Source organism: Thalia democratica, chromosome 7, assembly GCF_965202585.1.
Source record: "Thalia democratica chromosome 7, ktThaDemo2.hap1.1, whole genome shotgun sequence".
NCBI lineage: Eukaryota > Metazoa > Chordata > Thaliacea > Salpida > Salpidae > Thalia > Thalia democratica.
Genome location: NC_139171.1, coordinates 51475654 through 51499963, shown reverse-complemented (window position 1 = coordinate 51499963; position 24310 = coordinate 51475654). Strand labels below are relative to the sequence as shown.

At 26.7% G+C, this 24310-nt stretch overlaps 1 protein-coding gene and 1 non-coding gene across 2 annotated transcripts; both read right to left on the bottom strand.

The window, feature by feature from the left end:
• Positions 1 to 2244: 2244 nt before the first annotated feature.
• On the bottom strand, positions 2245 to 23711 carry LOC145841756 (coiled-coil domain-containing protein 81-like). The gene is made up of 17 exons (XM_082949110.1): positions 23569 to 23711; positions 22739 to 22957; positions 21151 to 21248; positions 19782 to 19940; positions 18639 to 18727; positions 18288 to 18352; positions 17455 to 17527; positions 12278 to 12321; positions 7130 to 7392; positions 6692 to 6799; positions 6551 to 6634; positions 5715 to 5800; positions 5352 to 5430; positions 4589 to 4713; positions 3986 to 4087; positions 3602 to 3769; positions 2245 to 2589 (listed from the first exon to the last, which is right to left on the bottom strand). Exons 1-17 carry the CDS (start codon positions 23642 to 23644, stop codon positions 2493 to 2495), a joined length of 1935 nt encoding a protein of 644 aa, XP_082805236.1. The 5' UTR covers positions 23645 to 23711; the 3' UTR covers positions 2245 to 2492.
• Positions 16873 to 16954, bottom strand: Trnas-uga (transfer RNA serine (anticodon UGA)). The gene has a single exon. It is a non-coding gene; the product is annotated as a tRNA-Ser (tRNA).
• Positions 23712 to 24310: the final 599 nt, after the last annotated feature.

The window sequence follows — 24310 nt, the reverse complement described above, 5'->3', positions numbered from 1 at the left end:
AATCATCTAATTCAGAAGGTGGTGTTGGATGTGCTCAAGCAACAAAAAAATGTATTTGGGGACGTTTACAAAGATAAAAACGCAGCAAAAATTTTTAACGAGCGACTAGGAGTTAATTGTCACAAAAGGAAGCATTTTGATACAACTTTATACTTGAACTTAAAATGAGTAATAAAAATTGGAAATTACTATCTTGACGAATAATAACTAACTTAAAATACGCAGTAAACAATTTATTTCAAGCTTCAGCAAAATAAAACTTCAAGTTATCTGAGTACAAAACTGCTATCTATCTTTTAGAACAATCAACTAGTAGTAGTAGACAAATTTAACATTTTATCTACAAGTACGAGCCGCTTTTATCGGGAATAAATATTCTTCTGCTATATAAAGGTTTGCGCGGTTCTTAGCTCATGTTTCTATGCTTGAAAAAAAATACATGCGCTTTTTGGCTACTCAATAAGTTTCAATTTTGCACTTAAACACTGCGCCTCTGAAGCCTTATGTTAGTAGCAACATATATTGTACACTTAAATAAAATATTGTGCACTTAGGAATAGAAAGATTATGCTCGTCAGCATACAAAATTGTACACTTAGTATGAAAAAAGCACAGATAAAATTATAAGTAAAAATAACCGCAAAGGTCATAGTTATTTTTTAGGAAAAAAAATCGAAATCAAACAAATCTTTTAATAGAGCTCAATAGACCACTACTACACACTTGTAAATTAATTGTAGACTTGTGTCTCAAAAAAATTCTGTTTACATTAAATTTCGTATCATAATCAAATGTCGCAAAATAAAAAAATGTCCCAAATTATATTTTCAATAATTTTAAGTCGTAAAAAAGTCGTTTAATAAATGAACTCAATATCTTGTTTTGTTTTCTCGCTGCGTTTTTCAAATCCGATTCCTAAAGCTCAGGCCACCTATGGCCTCCAATATCTCAAAAAAGGGATCGCTTATTGGTAATAGGGGATAGAAAAATATAGATTAGTACAAAGTCAGATTAAATCTATGTTATATCTAAAAGCTAGAAAAACAAATGATCACATCAGAACTAGTACAAAACTACTAACAAAAAATGAACACAAACTTACAGTTCGATAAATAATAAACACATACCTTAACCTGAAGAACAAACAGACTAAATCTTATAAATAAACGTTAAAGCTAACAACGTACCACCTGAATGCCACATATACAAAAGCGTTGTTTTCTTTATACAGAAAGGTAAGAACACTTCTCTTTTTTACGTACAGACTTGTTTCCTATTTTAACAATAACTCAAACCCGTTTACGAAGCTTTTAACAAGCAAATAAAAACGTAGACAAAACACATTATTTCCACTACCGTCTGAAATTATGTGCGCTATTCTGTTACATGTTTCCGCTGTTAAAATTGTTTTTTGTTTTATTTTTTCAATTTATAAAATTAGCGTAGCTTATGCGCTAAACAGGGAAATAAAACAAAACTAATCAAACTAGATTTTTTTAGGAAAAATTAATATCTAAAACACAGTTTTGTTTAGCGTGCCACATTTAAATGCTCGTGGGCCGCAGTTGTTCTCAAATGTTTGAATAAATAGTGCACAGCTTGTCCTGGACAAGACCTCAAAAGGCATATAAGCGACTCGATAATCGAAAAATTTTTTCGTGTGCCAAGTCCTAAGACCAAATATTTTGAGCAGTTTTTTTTTTTTTATAAACAACAACTAAATTATCATACAAATTATATATTTGTATTCGAGCACGACGGGCTGTTAGTTGTGCAACAAAACTAGTATTATTGTTGATCGTCGCTTTATATAAATAACATACTAGTAGTTTTAAAACACATTAAAATAATATAGTAAAAACAAGTAAAAAAATATTCATCTTCTATTAATTTTATGTGCTAAATTTTTTATCCTTGATAAATCCCTTAGTAAAACGTTATGAAACATATTGGACTGTAAGTAATTCGGCCTCTTCTATAAACTTTAATTGTAAAAACACATTTAAGATCCCTGAATCTGAACTAAAGTACCAATAAACAAAATAAGTAATTGTTTAACTTTGCTAGCAGTTTACTTCGTTGAGATTAAGCTCTTTTTTTAGATTAAAGTAGCGTTTATTTACTTTTTTAAAAATTCAATCAGATATGTTCTAACCATACTAATCCATATAACATATTTTTGTTATCAGCGCTTAAATAAAACGAGAAAAATTATTTTATAACTTAATAAGAACACATTTTAATAAGACTTAGTTGCTAGTTTATTCAATGCTACACACTACGTTTAAACAGGCGTCAAGTTAGACTTTCGACAGTATACAGAAAAAAGTACATCATAAATAGGTAATACACAATAACAGTGAAATTGCTTCAAGCAACGAGTATAATGATGTGCAAGCCAAGTGATAATTGAAGTTTTTAGAAAGTTATGGGGTGTGTCAACCATGAATAGACATTTTTTGGGTCTATTAACCCCGAAAGTTGCGTGGGGCCTACACCATGATTCTGGACCCTGGCACGTATCTGGTTTCCCGCCAAATATTGGACTCGCCATGATTGGGTATTCCTTTCTTGCACTGGTAACACCTCCTGTAAAGATTTAATTATTTTTTTTAATATATAACTTGGTTTAATTTTAAATTATGTGTATAAGTTATAAATGGTTATGAATTTTATGTTGGTTAAAAAAAAAACAAACAATAAAAGTAAGCCCTATGAAAAAAAAAACTTCGTACGCTTAATTTATAGATAATAAGTAATTTTGTAAAGTTTAAGGCCATACATAGGGGGGTACAACACTTTTTTTTACAAAAATTAACTTTGGCTTCTATATGAAAGCTTCAAGTACAAACTACAAGCCAGCTTTTAAAGAATTCAAAAATATCATTTAACTTTTGAGATATTTCTTTTTTTTATTTTCCAATACAAACGTATAGACCGCAAATTTTTTGGGGTCAATTTTCTCGGAAATTTAAAAAATCACTAAAGATTTATCTCCTCCTCCATTTTTAAAGCAATCTTCTTCAAGTTTTCAGGAAATGTTCCTTATATTAAAAGAAAAAAACCTTACTTATGAATTTTAATAATTTAAAAAAATCAAAATTTTATGACAAAAAAAAAAAACACATTTTTACTTAAAGTTTTCTAAAGTCCAAAGTAAATTTTTTTTTGTCATTGTATAAAGATTAGACTGTGAAAGTTTGAAGAAGATTGCTTGAAAAATGTAGGAGGAGATAGATTTTAAAATAAAATAGTCTTTTTTTCGCTGTTTTCCCTTCCCATAGCGAACCTATTATGCGGCCCGACTTTGAATGGTCATATCTCAAAAAAAAATTTGAATTTTTATAAACGATAAACAGCATCTTGAAGCTTAGAAAAAAACTCTATAAAATAAGATCAACTTGTAAAAAATATGGCTTACCCCCATGACCTTAAATCGTTGATTATTTTACTAATATTAACCATTGAACAACTTACTTTTGTAAATTGAAAACAGCAGCTTTGGCTTACTTGAGGCAATTTGAGCAACTTTTTAACAAAAATACTGCTGATACACACTTACACGGTAAAAAAGTAAACAATCTCATATTAGGTACTTCACCTGTACTTGTCGGTTTGTTGGAGGAGTAGAATGGAGGACGCGTGGTCAGCCTTCCTCTCATTGGCCAGCCGGTTCATCTTGTTGTCATGGTGAACCTTCCAGCTGCTCTCCAGAGATCTTCTCCACTGCAACGCCCTCTCGTGGTGACTTATCCTGTCTGCGATCAACCTGCGTGGATGCTTGCTTGTTGATGAAGAAACAAATAAATATTTGATAATTGATAACATTTCATTTACTTCTGTTTTGCAGATGTACTTATCAAAAGATAACAAACATTTAAAAAATCTTTAAAATAACTTTTAATAGTAAGATGATCTTTAGTCTAAACAAAAATTTGTTTTTTTTTAATTCTGCTTGTCTAAGTCTTATTACAACAAAGCAAACTCTTTTCTGGATCTCTTCAGCATTTCAGTTTCATCTTTTAATTTTTGCAGTTGAATATTCGCAACTCTTTTCTTCTTTTCATTCACCATGTCAAGCTGGCATCTAGCATTTTGTTTAAAAATTCGTTCAAGTAAAATTTAAGACAATTAAACTTAAATAGTTTTATCTCATACTTAGTGAGCAATGTTTTAAAAGAAGTTTAAAAAAATTTCATACCTAAAAAAAAAGTTTTAGCATACTCTTAATTCCAGGAAAATCTTTTAAAACATTTCAAGGAAGTAAACGAGATTTTAAACAACTTTTATTTCTAAAAAGCTAAAAAACTTAATAAATAGTTTAACCATTTAAAAAATATTTAATAAAAAAAGTTACAGCTCAAAAATCTGACATTACTAAACAGAAGTTACTACATCAAAAATACTTATAATGTAGCGATTGACAATTTATTGTTTTTAGAAAGTCTTTAAAATAAATATTTTTTTTATAAAACTAAATTTAACTCACGTTTAACTTTTTAAACTAATGAAAAAAATTTATTGTTAAATAAGCCAGAAAACTATGTGACACAGTATAACGTAAAAAAAAAATTGTCATTATATTCACTTGAGAGTATTTTGAGCTCTTATTTTCTGATCGAACAGTTTTTGATTAGTGGCATCAAATTTTCCGAATATCGGTCCATCACTATCTGGCTCCAGCTTCGGTATCGGCAGTGGCTTGTTTATAATCTGATGTATTATTCGGATTAGTTATATGTAACGAAGATAATTTATGCAAAGACGATAGCTAAGTTTATGTTATGATCTAAGATAAGTTTACTACTTTGATAAAGTTTTTACGTATCTACAAGAATAAAGTTATACTTTTTTAGTTGGTTTGGGTTTTAGTTTAATAAAAATTTTATCACATACTGTGTTCAGTTTTAGCAGTACACAAAAAAGAAGTTCCTAAAAATTACTGTTTTAGACAAGAAAAAAAAAGATTTATGTACAAAGTGAGTATTTAAAAAAACTAAAATTGCTGAATACTTTTTAATATTAACAAATTTAAACAGTACTCTTTCTTTATTTTAATCTAACACATGTTTCTGTGTGTAAACAAATTAACAAACTTCAACGGAGCTATGAAAGTTGAGGTTTATTGACCCGCTAACCCACAGAAACATGTGTTAGATTAATATAGAAATAAAACTATTTAAATTTGTTTTTATCATATATTACAGATAACTTGTTTCGCTAGGGTCTCTGTTAGCAAACGACTAACTTCAAATTTTTAAAGTACTACCTACATATTTTTTTAAAGCGTAGTATTTATTTAAATAATTTTTTATATAAACTGTTTTCTATAATATAAACGAGCAAGTAACCTGTGTAGAAAGCGCATTCTGATAGCTGGATATTTGTTCAGCTTTGGTTTTAAGATATTGTTCTCTTTGATTCGCCAAACTGAAAAAAGTACAATAATCCTAGATGATAAAAAAAATCAGGTTTTAAATTTATTTGAAGAGATAATTCAATCGATTAAGACAAATTTATAAATTTTCTACAAAAATTACGACAATTAAAATCTAAAAAAAAAAACACAATTGATTTGTAGCTATGAATGATATAGAAGAAATCAAAATTAAAAAAGAAGAAAACTTTCATATTGAAAAGTCACACATCTATAATGAAATAACATTTAAAAAACTAACTAATTATTTTCGTTTAAAACAATAAAATAAACAAACTCTTCAGCCAGTTGAGCTTGTTCAATTTTTTCTTGATACTTTTTATCATGGAGTTCTCGAATTTTCTGAGAATTCCGCATCTTAACCTAAAAACAAACAAACAAACTTTGTTACCATAATTTCAAATTATCAAAGTTAAATTACATAAGTTCAAATTATACGAATAAAAAAAGAAAAATACTTGCTGTGTACTAGTTTTAACTGAATCATTAAAAAGCATCAAACTGACTATAAAGCTTTTCCAAACTCATTTTTATAACCGCTTACTTAGCAGCAATTTAAATAACAATTGCACCCCTTTGTTAGATATCGTCCCTTTAATACAGGGTTTCCCAAAAAAGGCCACGTCGCCCCTTAGGGGCCATTACAGAAGTCTAGGGAACCATGAGCAGCAAAGGGGCTACAGGGGGCCATGAGGTCATAATCTGAAACTTACATCAGATATTCTGGAGTTGATGATGAAGAGCAAAAAAAGGTTTTAGGCGTTTTTAATGGTAGTTTTGAAACTTGTACTGGACATTATGGTAAAAAAAAGGAAATTTAGGGGTCCATAAGCCGTAAAGTTGGAGCCACAAAGACATAGTTTGAAACCTACACTATTCTGGAGTTCATGATAAAGAACAAAAAAAAAGGTCTTAGGCGGTTTTAATGGTAGTTTTTGAGAAATCTTGTTGGAGGAGGCCATAGCTTTTTAATTTCTTTAAAGGGGGCCTTTTGAAAAAAAAGTTTGGTAAACTCCACTTTAATTGTTAATTACTCGTTTAATTTTTACCCGCTGATAGCCAAAATCGCCCAAAACCCTGCACTAAAACATGAAAAAAAATTATTCCACAAACTTGTGTTTCCAGTATTCTTCCATATTCGCGTTGCCCGTACCTCCTACTTGGCGTGAGTGCACGTTTTTGCAAGATGTAGGACGCCTGAAAATGTTAATACCAAATCAAACAATCTACAATAACAATTTAAAGCGGTTTTACTTCAAAAGAAGTGGGCTTCTTGTTTTTCTCCTCTCTAGTTCCTTCTGCCACGCCCAAGTTGTAAGCCGCCACTTTCCTGTTAGTAACTCGCAACTCGTTTTCTTTCTCCTGTGAAAAATTTGTTAGACCAATACTTATATTTTAATTAAAGTAAACTAGTAATTAAAAGTTAAACAATAACAGTTGTAAGAAAATTGTTTTAATGATATTTAAAGGAGATGTTGATGACCTCGACAGTTAAAAAGAGTCTTCTATAAACATTATTATTGTAAAAAAATACTTTTTAAAGGAAATAACTATTCATACTGAGTTTATCGGAATATTGTTATCTCACAAACTAAGCTTAAGCATATAACTCATAAATAATAAGTTGTCCCACAAAACGAGTACAATACTACTCCCTAACAACCGCACAACTTCTACCTAGCAACCACCAACCTTCTCCTTGACGACCGCCTCCGCGTCCCTCATCTGCTGGTACTGGAGGAGGAGTGCGGCTTGCTCCTCATCTTTCCTCCTCCTCTCCTCCGAGAAATCCACCCGAACGTTCCTCATCTGCCGCTGCATGCACAGGTAGCACAGCTCGTGAGCGCCGCACACCGGAGACGCGCAGTTGAGGTTGTTGCCGCGCAAGCTCATTCTGGACACCGGTGGCGCTGTCGAGAGGGAGCGGCGAGAAATTGCGTCGCCATGAGGGGATTCTGTTTTATTAGTTTTATAATTAGAAAAATTAAACAAAAAGAAACACATATATTTTCTGAACTAATTTAACTTTGGTTTCTGAATGCTATAAACAAGCTGGGCAGATTTTTGTATTTTTTTTTTATCTTAAATTATTCAAAGTTTTTTAGAGTACAGATTTTCTTATACGTTTTCAGTAGAAAATTAAACTCAAGATAAAAAGTTTTTTTCTAATGTTTTTAAATTAAAAATTCTATTACTATTTTAAATGGTTTTTATTCCAGAGCAACCAGTTTTGAAAGTAGGTTTCAAAGTTTTGTCATAAGAATGTTTAAAAGTCTTATTACTGATAAATTATAACTAATTAATATAACTAGCTATGTTACCTAGTTATTTTAAAGTTTTCTTATATGAACTTTCTAGATAAAAATATTTTTGATAAAACATTTCAAGTAATTTTTGTATTTAAAAAATTATATTATCTTAATAATAATTATTAATTAAGTTATACTAACGTTTAAAACAAGATAAAAGCGCTAAAATTTGAAAAAATAAATGTGTGGATTTTTAATTATATTAGACGGATTCTATACCTTAATTTTACTTTTCAATTCAGATTTTTTTCTCCAGTTTAAGGGCATAGGGGGAGCGGTTCAACTTGATTTTTACAAGTTGATATTATTTTATGGAGTTTTATCTGAGCTATCAGACATTTTTAACCGATTGAAAAAATTTAAAATAATTTTTGAGATATGAGCGATTGAATTCGGTGACCTCTATAGATTCCTAATGGAAGGCGCAAACTAAAAACGCGAAAAAAGACCATTTCACTAAAAATCTATCTCCTCCTTCATTTTTTAAGCAATCTTCTTCAAAATTTCACAGAAAGTGTATCTTTAAAATTAAAAAAATTTGGATGCAGGATTTTTTTTAATTTGAAAAATAAAATTTCATAAAAAAAAACACTTTTTTTTTGCTTTATTTTATCTCAAATTTTAATTTTTGAATATTTTTAAAATTTCAACATTCAAAGTCTTTTAAACTATAAAAGGAACGTTTCCTGAAAGTTTGAGGTCTCTAGCTTAAAAAATAAAGGAGAAAATAGATTTTTAGTGGTTTTTTAAATTTCCGAGAAAATTGACCCAAAAAAATGCGGTCTATATGTTTGTATCGGAAACTTTTTATAAAAATTATAATATCTAAAAATATTTTTAATTCTATAAAAACTGGCTTGTAGTTTGTACTTTAAGCTTTCATATAAGATCTAATGTTATTTTTAGTAAAAAAAAATGTCAGACCCCCTTATGCCCTTAAATAATTTTTAACTATAGTAATTATCATCTTTATGACTGATTTCAACTTAAAAATTAAAAGGAAACGGCACACCAGTCGCTTGTACCTCAATGAGTCTGCGAGCCACTCTGTAACTGTTAGAGGTGAAACAGTTGAGTAAGTTAGTGATTTGTTTAAGTAAGTAAATTGGTTCTTTTCGTAAATCCCCTCCGTGGAACTACAAGCAGATCAACAACAAACTTTCTACCAACTCCGAGCACACCCAGTAATCATGGTACAGCCGGGATTCGAACCCACGACACTTTAGTCTGCCGCGCTTAGCAGCCGGCGTAGTAACGCCTCGAACCATTCTGCCTCGCATTAGAAGGTGATTTTGTAAGCTTATATAATGCAATGTTACACTAACTCAATTATTTCTCTTATTTTTTACACACTTGAATTTTGTAAGCAAAATTGAATGTTAAGCAAAATGAACGTTATAAGAGGTCCATATGTTTGTATTGGAAACTTTTTATAAAAATTAAAATATCTCAAAAGTTATAAAATATTTTTCAATTCTATAAAAACTGGCTTGTAGTTCGAACTTCAAGCTTTCATATGAGATCCAATGTTATTTTTAGTAAAAAAAAGGCGGACCCCCCTATACCCTTAATATACTTTACCTGTTTATAAAACTCTAAAAAATGTATTAATTACTTATAAAAGCAATTATTGTTTTTTATTTAACTTGAATTTTATTATTTCATAACTATACCACACTATAACGAAACATTACTGTTTTATACCTACACAAAAAAGACATAAATTCTTAAAACACAAAAACTTAATTTATCATAATTAACTAAGACTTTTTTCTAAGTGTTGCTTTTTTTACAATAATATAAACTAAATAAGTAAATATTTACTTTTAAACACTTTTATGAACTATTTCCTTTAATATACATACAAGATATAACGATAATAGCAATACATGACTAAATACTTTAATGTTTAGCTTCTGTAAATTTGACAAAATAAAACAAAAACTTTTTAAAACTAAAGAAATATTTTTATTAATCAGAAAATTTTATAGTTCATACTTGACAAGATTTATATAAAAATTCTTAAATCAGTCCAGGTCACAGTCAATTTTTTATTTGTGAATTTCTTCTGCATCAACAATTAGAAAAAATCAAAAGATAGTTTTGAAAAATCTAAAATTTTATTGCATATTTCACAATTTTGGTGGTTATTACAGTAAATATTACATATTACTGGTCACAAGCGAGACAAATGATCGAGCTGCACTCAAACTTCACTATGCCAAAAATATCCAACATCGAGCAAAACTTTTGAAGAAGCATATTGATATCACTTTAACAGACTCAACAAGCAACCATACGAACTTAGATTATTTAGAGAGTAAATGGGTCAATTTATTACAAGCAAATATAAAAAAAAACAAAACAATACTGCCTTTTTATAGATAATGGCAAACTTATAAAACCAATAATTTTACAACAACCAATTTTTTGTTAAGGTAGTTTTATTAAAAATAATTATGTTTCAAAAAAGGTTTAATCGTTTGTTTATTTGATAAAATTATCACTTTAAAAAGAGTATTTTAGGAAAAATAGTTTGTTGTTAAACAATTTAATTAATGATTTTTTTTTACTTAGGTTTTGTTTCAAAAAATTTATCTTTATTCATCGATAATACTATTTCTTTAAGATGAGAAGTTTGTAAGATACAGTTTCTTATTAATATGTGTTTCTAAAATTACTTTAAGTGTTGTTTGGGAAAAGTTTTTTATCTTTATTTCATCGATAACAGAAATATTTATTAAAAATAACTTATATCAAACAGCTCCTTAGTAAAATCATTTTTAATTTAAGGTTTATATCGGAAAAGTGTTTGTTTTTATTGTAATTTCATTTAATACTTTTACATACAAAATCTCAGTATAGAGTAAAAAATCTTCTAGCCTTTACAAATTTAGTTTTATACACAGTTTTGAATTACTACGTCATGATATATTTTTTCACAACTTTTTTAGTTAGTTGCATAAATGTGTTTTAGTTCTATTAGTTTATTACAGGGACGTAGCTAGCTCAAAAAAGTTATGAATCTACAAAAATTTAAACATATGAAATGACGCGTGATAACGTCCTAGCGGGAACACAGCTACCTCTAATGTTATTGAATTTAATCTGAAACTCTGCAGTTATGTTAATACATTAAAAATGGAATGTTGAAGTACGAGTGGTAAGTGTATACAAGGCAATTTATTTTGCTCCACACCCCCTATGACTCTTTATGTGTTGCCACTTGTGTAAACCCAGAAAACATTCATTAAAAATAAGTACAAAAAAATCACAATTTAACTCAAAAACATTTATATTCATTAAATCAAACATTTAACGTAGTCAATAGTAACAACAATTTATGCAAATTTTTGTTACATAAAATTGTATGATTTTGGTTTTTGAAGCTACAGCTTCCATTAGGATCAATTTTGCATGCAGCTTTTTGACAAAATAAAAGCTTTAACGCGCTAAATGTTACAATTTTGATGCATTTAATTCGTTTAATCTTTACGACACTAAAAACGCTAGAGAATACATACATGTCGAAATTTTCTCTCAGGAGTGCATAACTAAGTTTAAATGAATACTTAAAGCTAAGAAAGCAGAGTCTTTTTAAGCTGAAATAAAAGCAAGTTTTTTCGCATATAAATATACGTTTCTGTAGATTTACAGAAACGTACCAAGCCACGTGCCTGGTTTATTATAGGCCTTACTGAAGACGGATTTTTATCTGAAAACGTTTTGAACTTATGTTTTATGCAATAAATTTGTAGATTTTTCTGAACTATTTTTTAATTTTTTCTAATAGTTAATACTTATAAAAAAAATATGATTAACGTTGTTAGATATTTAAAATAAATTTGGTAATATGTTTCAGTATTTTAAATGATATTTCAATGAAAAAATGTTTGTAAGTTCTATGCGTTTCGAAAAAATATAAAATTTAATGACTTTCAATGATTTTTTCACCTAACTTTCAAACTCCTTCTTTTTATAAATTTAGTTACAGTCTGAGTAAAGTTCTTACTTATCTATGATACTTTTTGCTTTATTTTAGTCTAAAGTTGCGTAAAATAGACTAAAACAATGTTATTTTAGCTTTGACCATTAGTACAAAGCTTTAGAATTTTATGAAATACAACATTGTTAAAGTTAAAAAACTTGAGGCACAAAAAATTTATTTTATTTTAAAAACTTTAGTTTTTTAAACTGTAAAAATCTAATATTTTTATGTGAAATTTAAACAAGTTTAAATTACTTATTGGTCTAAAAAACTTGATAAAAAGCTGGTGATTTTTTTATACTAACTTAATATCTATATTTAATATTTTAATTATAGAAATAATCATCAATAGTACAAAAGTATTATTTTAATTTTTATTAGAAAATTGTAAAATAATTTAAACAATAAAATTATTTAGAAATATATTACACTTAAAGCGTTTACAATCTATGCGTTTAACCTAATTTTATTTTTAAAATCATATGCAACGTTCAAAATTAAAAGCTTTGAATCTAATTACCATTAAAACAAATTTAAACTAACTTATACCAGACGCAGTAGAAATTCGAGATTTTGGCACTTCAACACTAAACAAAAAAAAATTATTATAAAAAATTGTTTACTTACTTAATACATAATCAAAAAGTAAGTTTAGTCTAAAACGTTTCGATATGTAATCCCTGGGCAAACAGTAGTAAGTAACGTTTTCAATTTCTAATTTGTCGAATTTTCGTTAACTTATGATAAATTAGATTTATTTTTCAATTCACGCTTTTGCAATTCAATCACACAAGTTAGATTAAAAAATTACTTTTGGAATACAAAAAAAAAAGTTAATAATCCTTCACAACTAGCTTAATTCGAATAGAACTAAATTCAAAGAAATGTAGAGATCATGACTTATGACATAACTTTAAGCTTTTTTGTAGGAACTACTCATATTCTACATATAACATAAATAAGCACAACACTTTATCAAAAAAAGACTTTATAAAAGCTGTATTAACTTTCGCATAAATAATATCATTGGTATAACGAATTAAACTTATTTTCATTAAGCTTAGTGTTATACTGTTTTCTACCTTTTAAATAAAGTCCCAATTTCTCATTTACTGAAATAGTTATTAAAACACTTTAAAGCTTTTATCAAGTAAACGAAGACTTTAATAATTTAAAACATATTTTGTAAGCACAGTTACATACTATATCATATTAATATACTATACTGTTTTCTGTCATACTATATTTTATTAAGTCATAAGGATTGTATCACTATAACAAGATAATACTTAACTTAAAATGCAAATTTTAAAGGTTAACGATAATAAGTACAAATCAACTTTTTTTTCATGATGAAATACCTAATAATTTGATTTTAAAATAAACATAGTAAAATATATTTTAGTAAATGGTAAACATAGTAAAACGTCAACACAGTACCAAATAATTTATAAACGAAATTAGTACTTGGTTATCTAGATTCGATACAAACGAACTAAAACTGTAAAGTAAAACAAATCAAAGCTAAAATTACACAAAATGGTAAGAAATAAAAAATAGACCTTGGAAGCTTTAATCTGCTAATAGAAGTAGCTTTATTGCTGGAAGAGCTACTAAGTCTCGTCAGTGATTTAGACTTTAGCTCCATTTTAATTTAACAAATTATCATGCTTAAATAAAAAGATTAAAAATTAAAACCTCGTACAAAAACACGTTACAACACAAAAAAAAATCTGTGCCACTATGTCAATTTTAATTTTCGCAAACAACTCGTAAAAATTAACGATGCATTCTGTTTGCGTTGTCGGGTGGAAGTAAAATAAAATCCAGTGGAACTTAATCATATATGGTGTTTGAAATCGATTTTTACAATGAAGATGTCATCGAAAATTTATTGGCAATTACGTTTATGAGGGTTATTGATTTGCTGACTGAAGTGCTATTGTGCCTAGCAGGGCTTGTTCAAATTTAATTTGATCAGCAAAATAATTTTTGAAAATATTTCAAGCACCGTCAAGATGTGTATTTGACGTTATTTTTTTGTTGTAAATAGTTTTTTTATTTTATTTAAATTAATAAACACTGCATGATGATAATGTCAAAGGAAACCGACTAATGGACTTATTAAAAAAATTATACTAGTTATTGAAAACGGTACTAAAAAAACAAATGTGTTCGATCTAGATAAATAAAGCTATATCAAACTTTTTATTGAATTGCTCAACTTGAACGTAACAAACGAAAAATAAACAAACTGTTAAAGCATGAAACACAAGTAACGAACTAAACCATTAAGACTTGAAAAAAAATTTAGTCTAGTCAGTGAAGCCACACAATGCATAAGAATTTTCATAATTGGTCAAAATGTAACGATGTGATTTAAAGAGAGTTTAAGGAAGAAAAAATACAAAGCAAATGAAGAAGTTTATTTACATTTCAGTTTACATTTTTTTGAAAATGTCAAATAAATTTATAGCCCAAGCTTGAATATACGTCAGTAGTTTTATTAACAGTAAACATGATAATTAAAACCCGATTTTATAAACAACTTTCTTTAATATCAATTAAACAATAAAGTTGAGATGAAAACAATAAACATTATAATGTATCAATTTTTATAAACTTATTTTTTAAACCACTCCTTTAAATAAATTTCAAAGACAAAGACAACTTGTCATCTTAATGAGCTGTTTCAAACTTGTTAAACACTCATTAGTGATTATGCACAAACTTTGATAAGTTTTTAAAGTTTTCTCAAAAAGCAAAACAAATATTTACTCAAGTAAAATTATTTTAATGTTTTAAAACACAGTTGTTAATATTAGGGTTCAAACTTTTAAAACGGTTTGAAGCAGCGTAGTAATTCATTCTTATTGTGAAAACATTAAATATATATCGAGAACGTAATATTTAAAAACATTCGTTGTTTTTACTTATAAACAAAAAAAGTTGAAATATACTAAACTGACTAAACACTTTTTAAACTTTAACATCCAAGAATTAAATAATTAAGAAGTAAACATAACTATTTTTTTTTTATAAACCAATGCGACAGAACGCTACTTTTAATGTGTACACTGAAAATAAATGTGGAAATTTTCGTGCACAATTACCTATGTCATTTATACTTCTATGCTTCTATGTTAACAACAAAATTCAATCAAGAATTTAAAATAAAATAAACTACGCCCTAACCAATAAAGTATTTCTAGCTCAAAAACTTCAAATCAGCTGAACTTAAAGTTTTATATCAAACAGTTAACCTTTTGAATTTTTTATTACCTTTAAATAACGTTGGAAGTTTTATGTATTCTGTTTTAAAAATGAGTTTACTTACTTAAAATTGTTAAAGTATTATATGATAGCTTCAAAAAGCTAGTTGCTACCAAAAAAAGTTTGGATATATTATAATAAAAACTAGCAACCTTTATTGTGACAAAATAAAAAGTCAACATACTTAAATAAATAAAAAGTAGTTACAATTTTTTTCTTATACATATAAACGTTCAATTTAATTATAACATTGTTTCGATATTAACAATGTTTCGCCTAAAAAGGCTCATCAGAACTTATAAGTGACAATAAGTAAAACTGAAGAACTAATTTAAACTATAGCAACATCAAAATATGAATCAGAAAGTTATATAAAGGTTTAAAATTTGATATCAAAGTTACTTTATTTTCAAATAGTTTTGCAATAGCTATATTTTTTGTTAATAAATATTTCTTAATTAGAAAACAAACAAAAAAAGTTTTTTAAGTATTATAAAAATGCGTTGGTCGTTTTTAATAATTAGAAAAAGAAATACCAGATTTCGAAAGGATTTAATCTTCTATTATATTCGTTTACCCTTGGCGAGCAATGAAATTTAACAATGAAATATTACATTGTTAAAAAGATTATTTACTCAATAGCGACAACTTGAGTATAAAATAATCGCACTTTGTTATTTTTATTTATTAAGAAAATGAAGGATTTAAAGCTATACGCTTGTTAGCTTAAAATACTAACTTGGACTAAATTTTTACTAATATATTTTTAAAAGTATTTAAAAACTGTAAAAACCAAAAATTATAAAAACTAAGAATTTAAAAGTTATATATTTTCAAGTATTTGATAGTAAACATAACAATTACTTACATTATTTTCTGAGTAATTTTCTATAAAAATAAACTATAGTTTTTAAAATTAAAATACTACTCTAAAGTCTTTATTTTACATATTATTATAAGAAAATCAAAACTAGCATTACTTTACTTAAAAATATACGCATTAAAAGAATTAATTATTATCCAACCAAAAGTTTTATGAAAAAATTACATACGAAAACTGAAAATAAATGTATTTTTAAGATCTTTTTGATAAAGAAGTTGCTTTTGTTTAACAAAATAAACGAAATAACAAGTTATAAAACTTGTCTTTTTTTCAACATAACTTATTAAAGTTTTTATAGAGTGAATCATGTAGACAAGCTTTAAAATTATTTCTTTTTTAAAACTCTTAATGTAATAGATTAACAACAAGTAGTCTAAATAAGCATAGTTTTTTTTTTCTTTATATATTTCTTATGAAGTATAAATACAAGATATACACTAAGATAAAGCAAACATATTTGCTTATATCTGCTGATAAAAAATAAAATATAACTCATCAAGAATGTAATAGTCGTTAAGTCCTATTCTTTCTCTTATGAAATTAACATAAAAGTAAGTATTGAAATAAAAAACATAAAACCATGAAACGTATAAATAAAAAAGGTATTCGTTTTGAAATCAGTAATCTAACTTAAAATTTATGGAACAAATTCAAAAGCCTATTTAGTGGAAAAACTCTTTTGAAGTAAAGAACACAAATCAATGAGTAAGAAATAAGAAATTTGCTAAAAATTCTGAAACAAACAAATTGATATTATTTATTTATTACTATTATAGTTGTTAATCAAAATGTAGATATTTAATTTATGGTTGTTTGTAAGTTTACTCATTTTATTATTATGTAAAACATTTTTTTGACAGTCTTTTGTGATGTCGATTTTACACAAAACAGTTAGGTACGTACAAAAACAATTTGGTAAAACTGTAAAAAAAAAAACTAAAATTTGACGCAAACTTAATAATTATATTCATTTAGAAAAAAGCGCTGCGAGCAGGATTTGAACCTACGCGGGGAGACCCCAATGGATTTCAAGTCCATCGCCTTAACCACTCGGCCATCGCAGCTGTTGTATAGCGGCATTAAATCGCGTTTATAAACACAAATTTTCTACTTGTTAACTACGAAGTTGCAGCTTTTGCCTCAGCTATTTACAAAATGCGATTATATTATTGCAATATAGTTAGTGAATAAAAATATTTTATATTAACTCATCTGATAAACAATTTTATTTTTATAAAATCAATTTAAAAGCTTTTATCATGTTTAAAGTAGTCAATATTTGAACTATAAAATTAATAAAAAAGGTTGTTAAATTAACATGTTTTTGTACTGAAAATACTTGTTTAAATCAGACTGATAAAAAAACGCTTAATGACCTCAAAGTATAAGAAAGTAATAATGATTGTAAAATAATGTTTTTATAATATTAACATTAATTACAGAAACTCTCTGTGATACCTTTTGTACTAATTAGTTGATTTTTTTTAACTCAATTTACATATGATATGTTTAAATTAAACCAGCTTTGTACTACTAAATTACAAAATACATATAAAAAACAAACTTCACAAATTTGACTTCATGATTTTCATCATTTTCTTTATCAACTATTTCTTCTGCAATATTTTCAGAATTACCTACAGATTATTTTTTATGGTGTAATAAATCAATAATCCTGCTAATTGAGAAAAAAAATTAAAATTAGCTATCTGCATATACATACTAAAAAATACACAAGAAAAGGCGAATAAATTCGTTTTTAAGAGCTAATAAGCTTAGACATTTGTGTAAGCTAAAAATCTATAGCTTGGGTTTAGAAGCTAATTTAGTTTCTAAATTTTCAAATTAAACTTTGTGCAAGTGTTTTTGAAAAACTTATTCAAAAAAAACCTTTGTAACAAACATGATGTAATGTACGATGTATAGTTATAAAAAAAAGCTATCAGTAATAATTATTATCCAAATAAGTCTTTATACTGAATTTTGTTATACAATTATTAAGAATATGTAAATGAATTAATTTATTATTATTTTATTAATTCATTTTTATTCATGATGTACTAAGAGTAGAATTTTGGTTTAAGTAAAAAACAGAAAGTTTTGGCAAGTAAAAAAAATATACATATTTAATTTTTAAAGTTTCATACTCCTCAAGCTAATAAAAGTTTTGCAATTAAGTAAAACAAACCTACATAAACTACTTTTAAAACTGCTGTAATTATTAAAAAAAACTTGACATCGTATGTGGCTTAAAAAATATTTTTTGAAATCTCAACTACTATTCTTCATAAGTTCTAGCACTAAAAAAGAAATAAAAGCTACAAAGACACTGATGACTTTGCAGTTTAAATAGGACTTTATATTTCAAACAATTTGTAATTATGTGGCAAAACGTACTTATTTTATCTTCAGTTTCAATCACTTCTTCAATGGGTGGCAGTGTTTCTTTGATGCAGCCCAACCTGTGTGAGATTTAATATTTACATACTTTGAATAAGCAAACAAAATTATTTACTTAGTATCTCAGTAGCACACGTATTTACTGAAAAAACAGTTCTAAAAAACAAGTGGATCATGAGACTTTAAAAAATTTAAGTGAAAAGTATGGTGTATTATAAATTGCGAAGGTTTAATTTTAACTATCTGCTGTCTTTTTCAAAAAAAAAGCTAGCTTAAGTTTTTTGTATAAAAAAAGAAAAAAGTAAAAAAAACAATTTTAAATATTCAAAATAAAATATTAAAACGAACACAGGTAAGCAGAATGTGGATGTACCAGGTCGCTGTAGGGCGCTTAATGTTGACACATCAGACATCACAGAGTCTGCGGTTCCCGGCCTCTGTACGACAGGTTTGTAAAAAAAAAATAAAAACATGCGTTTTTATAAAGTTGAAAAAAATGTAATCTGTAAGTAAATAATACAAATGAATTAATTGGAAATTATGAATTGTTACCAGGTTTCCTTCAAAATTAATTTTATGTACAAAAAGTAATATGCATATAGAATGGTTACATAACAATTTAAATTCTTATAACAATGTTAAAGGGCCACATCTCAAACACTAGATTGAAATAAAAAAGTAAAAAAATGTACTTTAAGGTACAATTAACATGGTTGTAATTTGAAAAAAAATACTTAAAGACTTAATTCACAATAACTCAAAACTGTTTGAATTTGAAATTTCAGAGTTTGAATTGTCGTGAGCCCATATGAGGATCTACTAAATTTTTTTTAAATAAATTCAATAATAAATAATAGCCTAAAATTATACATGTACTTGTTGTACCTTACCATTTTATTGACATCTTTAATAAGTGAACAAATTTTATCAGTATCAAAAACAAGCAAGTGTATACTTTTTAATTTGCAGTTTTTATAAACTTATTATCATTATATAATAAGCTTAAATTTACCTTTCTAACTGACTCTCATCTAAACTTGACTGCACGCTTTAATTTAAACTGAACTTTTGACAAAAACTGCACAAAAAAACTAGCAACATCTATCTTCTGATTACTTGTTGTATAAGCATAAACAACTCTAGAAAGAAAACAACAAAGTTAACTTTTCAATTATACTTGTATACTTATGATTACCTTCAATTCAATTGTAACTTTTCAACTGATCAACGTATTCTTCATAAACTTTTTTTTACACTGCTTTTAAAATCGTATATTATAAAAATACATAACATGAACTTAGCTAAAAAAAACCAAAATTAAACTAATACAACAAAACTAAATACTTATAATGCTAACTGTCTTCGAAGTATTGTATTTTTATAATGAGCTGACAAAAACAGATAAGATAAACTAAAAATATATACAAAAGGTAAAACTTGAAGCAAACTGAAAATAACATGAAGGTAATTTAACAAACAGACAAATCAAACCTGCTTCATGCTATTGGTAATGTGGCCTGTCTGATCGATTTGTTTGAGAAGTGTCTTGAAGAACTTCATCTTGATGTTGCGATCGTTCACGTACAGAACTCCCACGCTTGGAAACAACATTTGAACGTTCGTGTTGTTGACATGAGCACGCATGAACGACTGTGGAAAATATGATTGGAAATAATTGTGCTACAACAAGGTTGTTTAAAGGAGTAATTTAGTTAGCTTAGTTGACTGTGTTGTAATTAAAAGGCAAAAAAAAACATGTTTGAAGATAAATGTGTTAAGGCTATAAATAACTCTCACTTCATTCGCAAGTTAGTCTTGTTTCGTAGGTTTTAAGCATTACAAGTAGACTTTCTCAAATCTAATAAAGTTTGAACTTAGTATAAAGATATGTGAATTAGAGATTTAACAAAGTTTCAATAAAAATTTATTTTTGTGTACAAAAAGAGAAAGAATATGAAGTAATCTAAACATTGGTTTTGACTAGGAAACATTTAGTTTCTTTAATAGACTGTATAGTTCTGAAAAGGAAACAACTTTTTTTTATCAAGCTCTACTAACTTCAAGTAAAATAAAAATAGTTGAAATCTTATATATTGTAAAATAAAAACAACCGGTTAAAATAGTTTCACAATTTAAAAATGAAACTTTAATGATCCTCAGAACTGTGTTTATTATAAAATTAAATTTTGTTGTTTTTTATTTTTTAACAAATGTAATTCGCTCTACTTATACCACAAAGTATTCAGCACTTTATATCAGCTTTAATTTAAAAAACAATCTATCTAAAAATAATATAATTGTTTGTAAATTTGACCATATTATTTTTAGCTGTAATACTTTTTAAACCAGACTATAAGAAAAGATACTTTAAATAAAAACAAAATACTGCTCTAAAAAATAACATTTTAAAATTTTCACTTAGTAAGAAGCTACTAAAAGCCCTCTTTAGAAACTATATTTTCGTTTATGTTTTAAAGCTGTACAATCATGTTTACAATCAAAGCTGTATAACCGAAAAATATTCAACTAAAAAATATCGATTTACAAAAAAGATTAATTAAAAAAACAAAATATGTTAAAACTAGTATTTAGAATCTGGGACCAGAAAAAAAAGATTTGGTTGAAAACTTTCAAAATAAAGTATAACTTTTTAAATGTAAACGTTTCATTTTCTAGATAAAAAAAAGGTTTCAGTTATGAAAAACAGTAAAAAAAGTGTAAATAGGATCAACAGAACATAATGTTTACAAAAATCAACAAAAATATTAAATAATAAGATTATAAATGAAAAACAACTGTTTGTACTTAACGTTGATCATTAAGTAACTCATTAGTAGAATTTAAAATGTTTAATTAATACCTGAGCGATTTCAGTCACGCACATTTCAACATCTTCTCTTCTCAACCCAGTTATAATTCCTAATTCAGACCAATTCAAATGTGAAACATGATGCTCACCTAATAAAAAGTTTGTGAGTAAGTAATATTAAGTTAACTGTAAAAAACAGTTAAATTATAACATTTGCAAAAACTATTGAGTACAGGTTTTAATGACTTATAATTTACACTTATAATTATGTTTCAGTTATAGTACTTATAATTTACTTCTATTATACTTATAATTTATTTCAAGAGTAACAATCAAAGTTTTGAACTTGAATCTAAGGAAAAAACTACAAAATTATTAAGGCCATAGGGGGGGATCCAACATTTTTTTTATACAAAATTTAACTTTGGCTTTTATATGAAAGCTTTAAATACAAACTACAAGCCAGTTTTTATAGAATTCAAAAATATCATTTAAATTTTTAGATATTTAATTTTTTGCAAAAAGTTTCTGATACAAACGTATGGACCGCAAATTTTTCGGAGTCAATTTTCTTGGAAATTTAAAAATTCGCTAAAAATCTATCTCCTCCTACATTTTTCAAGCAATCTTCTTCAAATTTTCAGTAAATGTTCCTTATATTAAAAGGAAAAAACAATACTTTAGAATTTTAATAATGTAAAAAAATAAAAATTTTATCACAAAAAAAAAGTGATTTTTTTTCAAAAAAATAATATTTTTATAAAACTTATTTTCAATTCCATAGTAACGTTTTTTTGTTATTGTATAAAGATTAGACTGTGAAAGTTTGAAGAAGATTGCTTGAAAAATGTAGGAGGAGATAGATTTTAAATAAAGTAGTCTTTTTTTTTCCTTTCCATAGGGAACCTATTATGCGGCCAGACTTTGACTAGTCATATCTCAAAAAATAATTTAAACTTTTTAAAACGATAAAAAATATCTTCAAGCTTAGAAAAAGCTTTTTAAAATAGAATCAACTTGTAAAAAACATGGCTAACCCCCCTATGGCCTTAATTCACGAATTTATTCATAAACTAATATAAGAGTCAATTAATCAATGGGAATAATGATGGGATCCTCAGTTATAATAAAATTTTTACTTAAGTAGACTTAGTATAAAAACGAAATGTTTAAAATAACTATTATTAGACTGCTTTTAAGTGAACTTAAGGACATATAAATATTAAAATCTAATTATTGTTCAAGTTTTATACAGTTATAGATAATTTCTTTTTAAATTTGGTACAAACATATCTTAAACATGACACATAAGTTTAAGTTATAAACAGTTGCTTTATAAAAACTAGGTATTGTAATAAAACTAATTTATTAAATGTTTTTACTTTGAAATCATAAATTTTAACCTTGTCATAACAAAAAAAAATCTGTTAAATAAAATAATTTAAAGCACAAAATTCAAATTGTTCATTACTTTTAAAAAACTGGATAACAGCAATTAAAAAAACAGCTGACGTAAAAATTTTGAAGCAATTAAAAAATTTATAAGGTTTCCTTAAATCATAGTTTGTTCAGATTACACAAGCTGTCATAATTTTCCTGTTGAAGATATTTTAAATAATTAAAACAACTGAAAAGGTACCTGTAATTTTCCTGGCAGGTTGCAACAGGCGGTGAGTGCTGACTAGCTTGTCACAGACGATGAACACGGGCCGTTGGAACACCAGCGAGTGCTTCTGTGTGGCAGTGTGGTAGCTGGTTATGTACGTGAACTTACCCAGGTTTTTGATGACCGTTGCTCTCCTGTCTAACATGTTCTTGACCACAACTTGGCAGACTGCTTCCCAAACTTTGCTGACGTCTATAAAATTTTATTACTGTTAGTGTTGTTGTTAGTGTTATTTGAACAAAATTAACGATTTAACATCCCATTTTTAAATTTTAATTGATGCAGGAATTTAAACTATTTATTTATTTTCTTATTTATCAGTACTAAAAAAAAATATTAAAGTTAGTTTGACAGTTTAATCATTTTATTTTGATAAACATAAAACATTACTGGTACATAACTACTTTTCATCTATTTTATCTAATACTACATTATAACAAAGTTCACCAATGTAAAATTAAGCTATATTTGAAAAAAAAATAAATCAATAGATATCATAACAACAAAACTTATAAGTTTATTTTTAAACATTATTTTCAAACCAACACCAAGTTTTACTTAGTTTATTAATATTGCTTAACTTTATGTTGCTAAACTAATATTATTAAAACCTTTTATAGCGTGAGTAAAAATTATAAACAAATGTTGCATAGTAAAAAAATTAAATCTTTTTTTTTGTAAAGTAAGCAAATAAGTTTAAACAAAATAACATTGTTTTATATTAAAGTTAAAAAAAAAATTCAATTTAATGTCTTATAATTAGTGGTTTCAGTATTCATAGCAAAACATTAACAGAAACACACCAGCATCACTCAAATGTGGAACCAAGTCACATCTTGCTTTTCTAGAAGCTTTTATCAGGTCTAAGACGTTACTCATTGTTTTTAGGCAGTTTTGTTAAGGTAGGCACTTTGTGTAATATCTTGTTTAACTAATTCATAGGCAAATATTCTGTTTCATAATATTTTTGATTAAATTGTTTAAAGGTTGCAATTTTTAAGAAAACTATATTATGTTTTAAGCTACATCCAAAACAAAAACTTGGTAAAACTTAAAAAAAATATATATTGTATCTGCAAAATTAAAAAAAAAAGAACCATACAAAAAAAAATAGAGGTTTAGAGCTGTAGGTCTTAAGGTATAAAACACTAAAAGTAATTTCAAACGAAACTTATATAAACAACAAATCAAGAACAAAAACAATTTCAAAAGTATTTGAATAATTTAAAAGTAAACTTTTTATTATACTTTACTAAAAATTTAGTTACAATTTGCATTCTTTTATTCTTTTTTTAACGAATAAAATAACAATAACAATTCCGGCCGGACCCAGATCCGGACTTTTTTTCAAATTAGGATTTGGCCAGAACCGGATCCGGACTTTTTTTTCATATCAAGATTCGGCCAGAACCGGATCCTGACATTTTTTTCATATCAAGATCCAGCCGGATCCGGATATCAGACAAAAATGACAATATCCGGCCGGATCCGGACCCGGATAGTGAGTCCAGTACATCACTAATTGTAACTAAGTTTTTAGTAAAG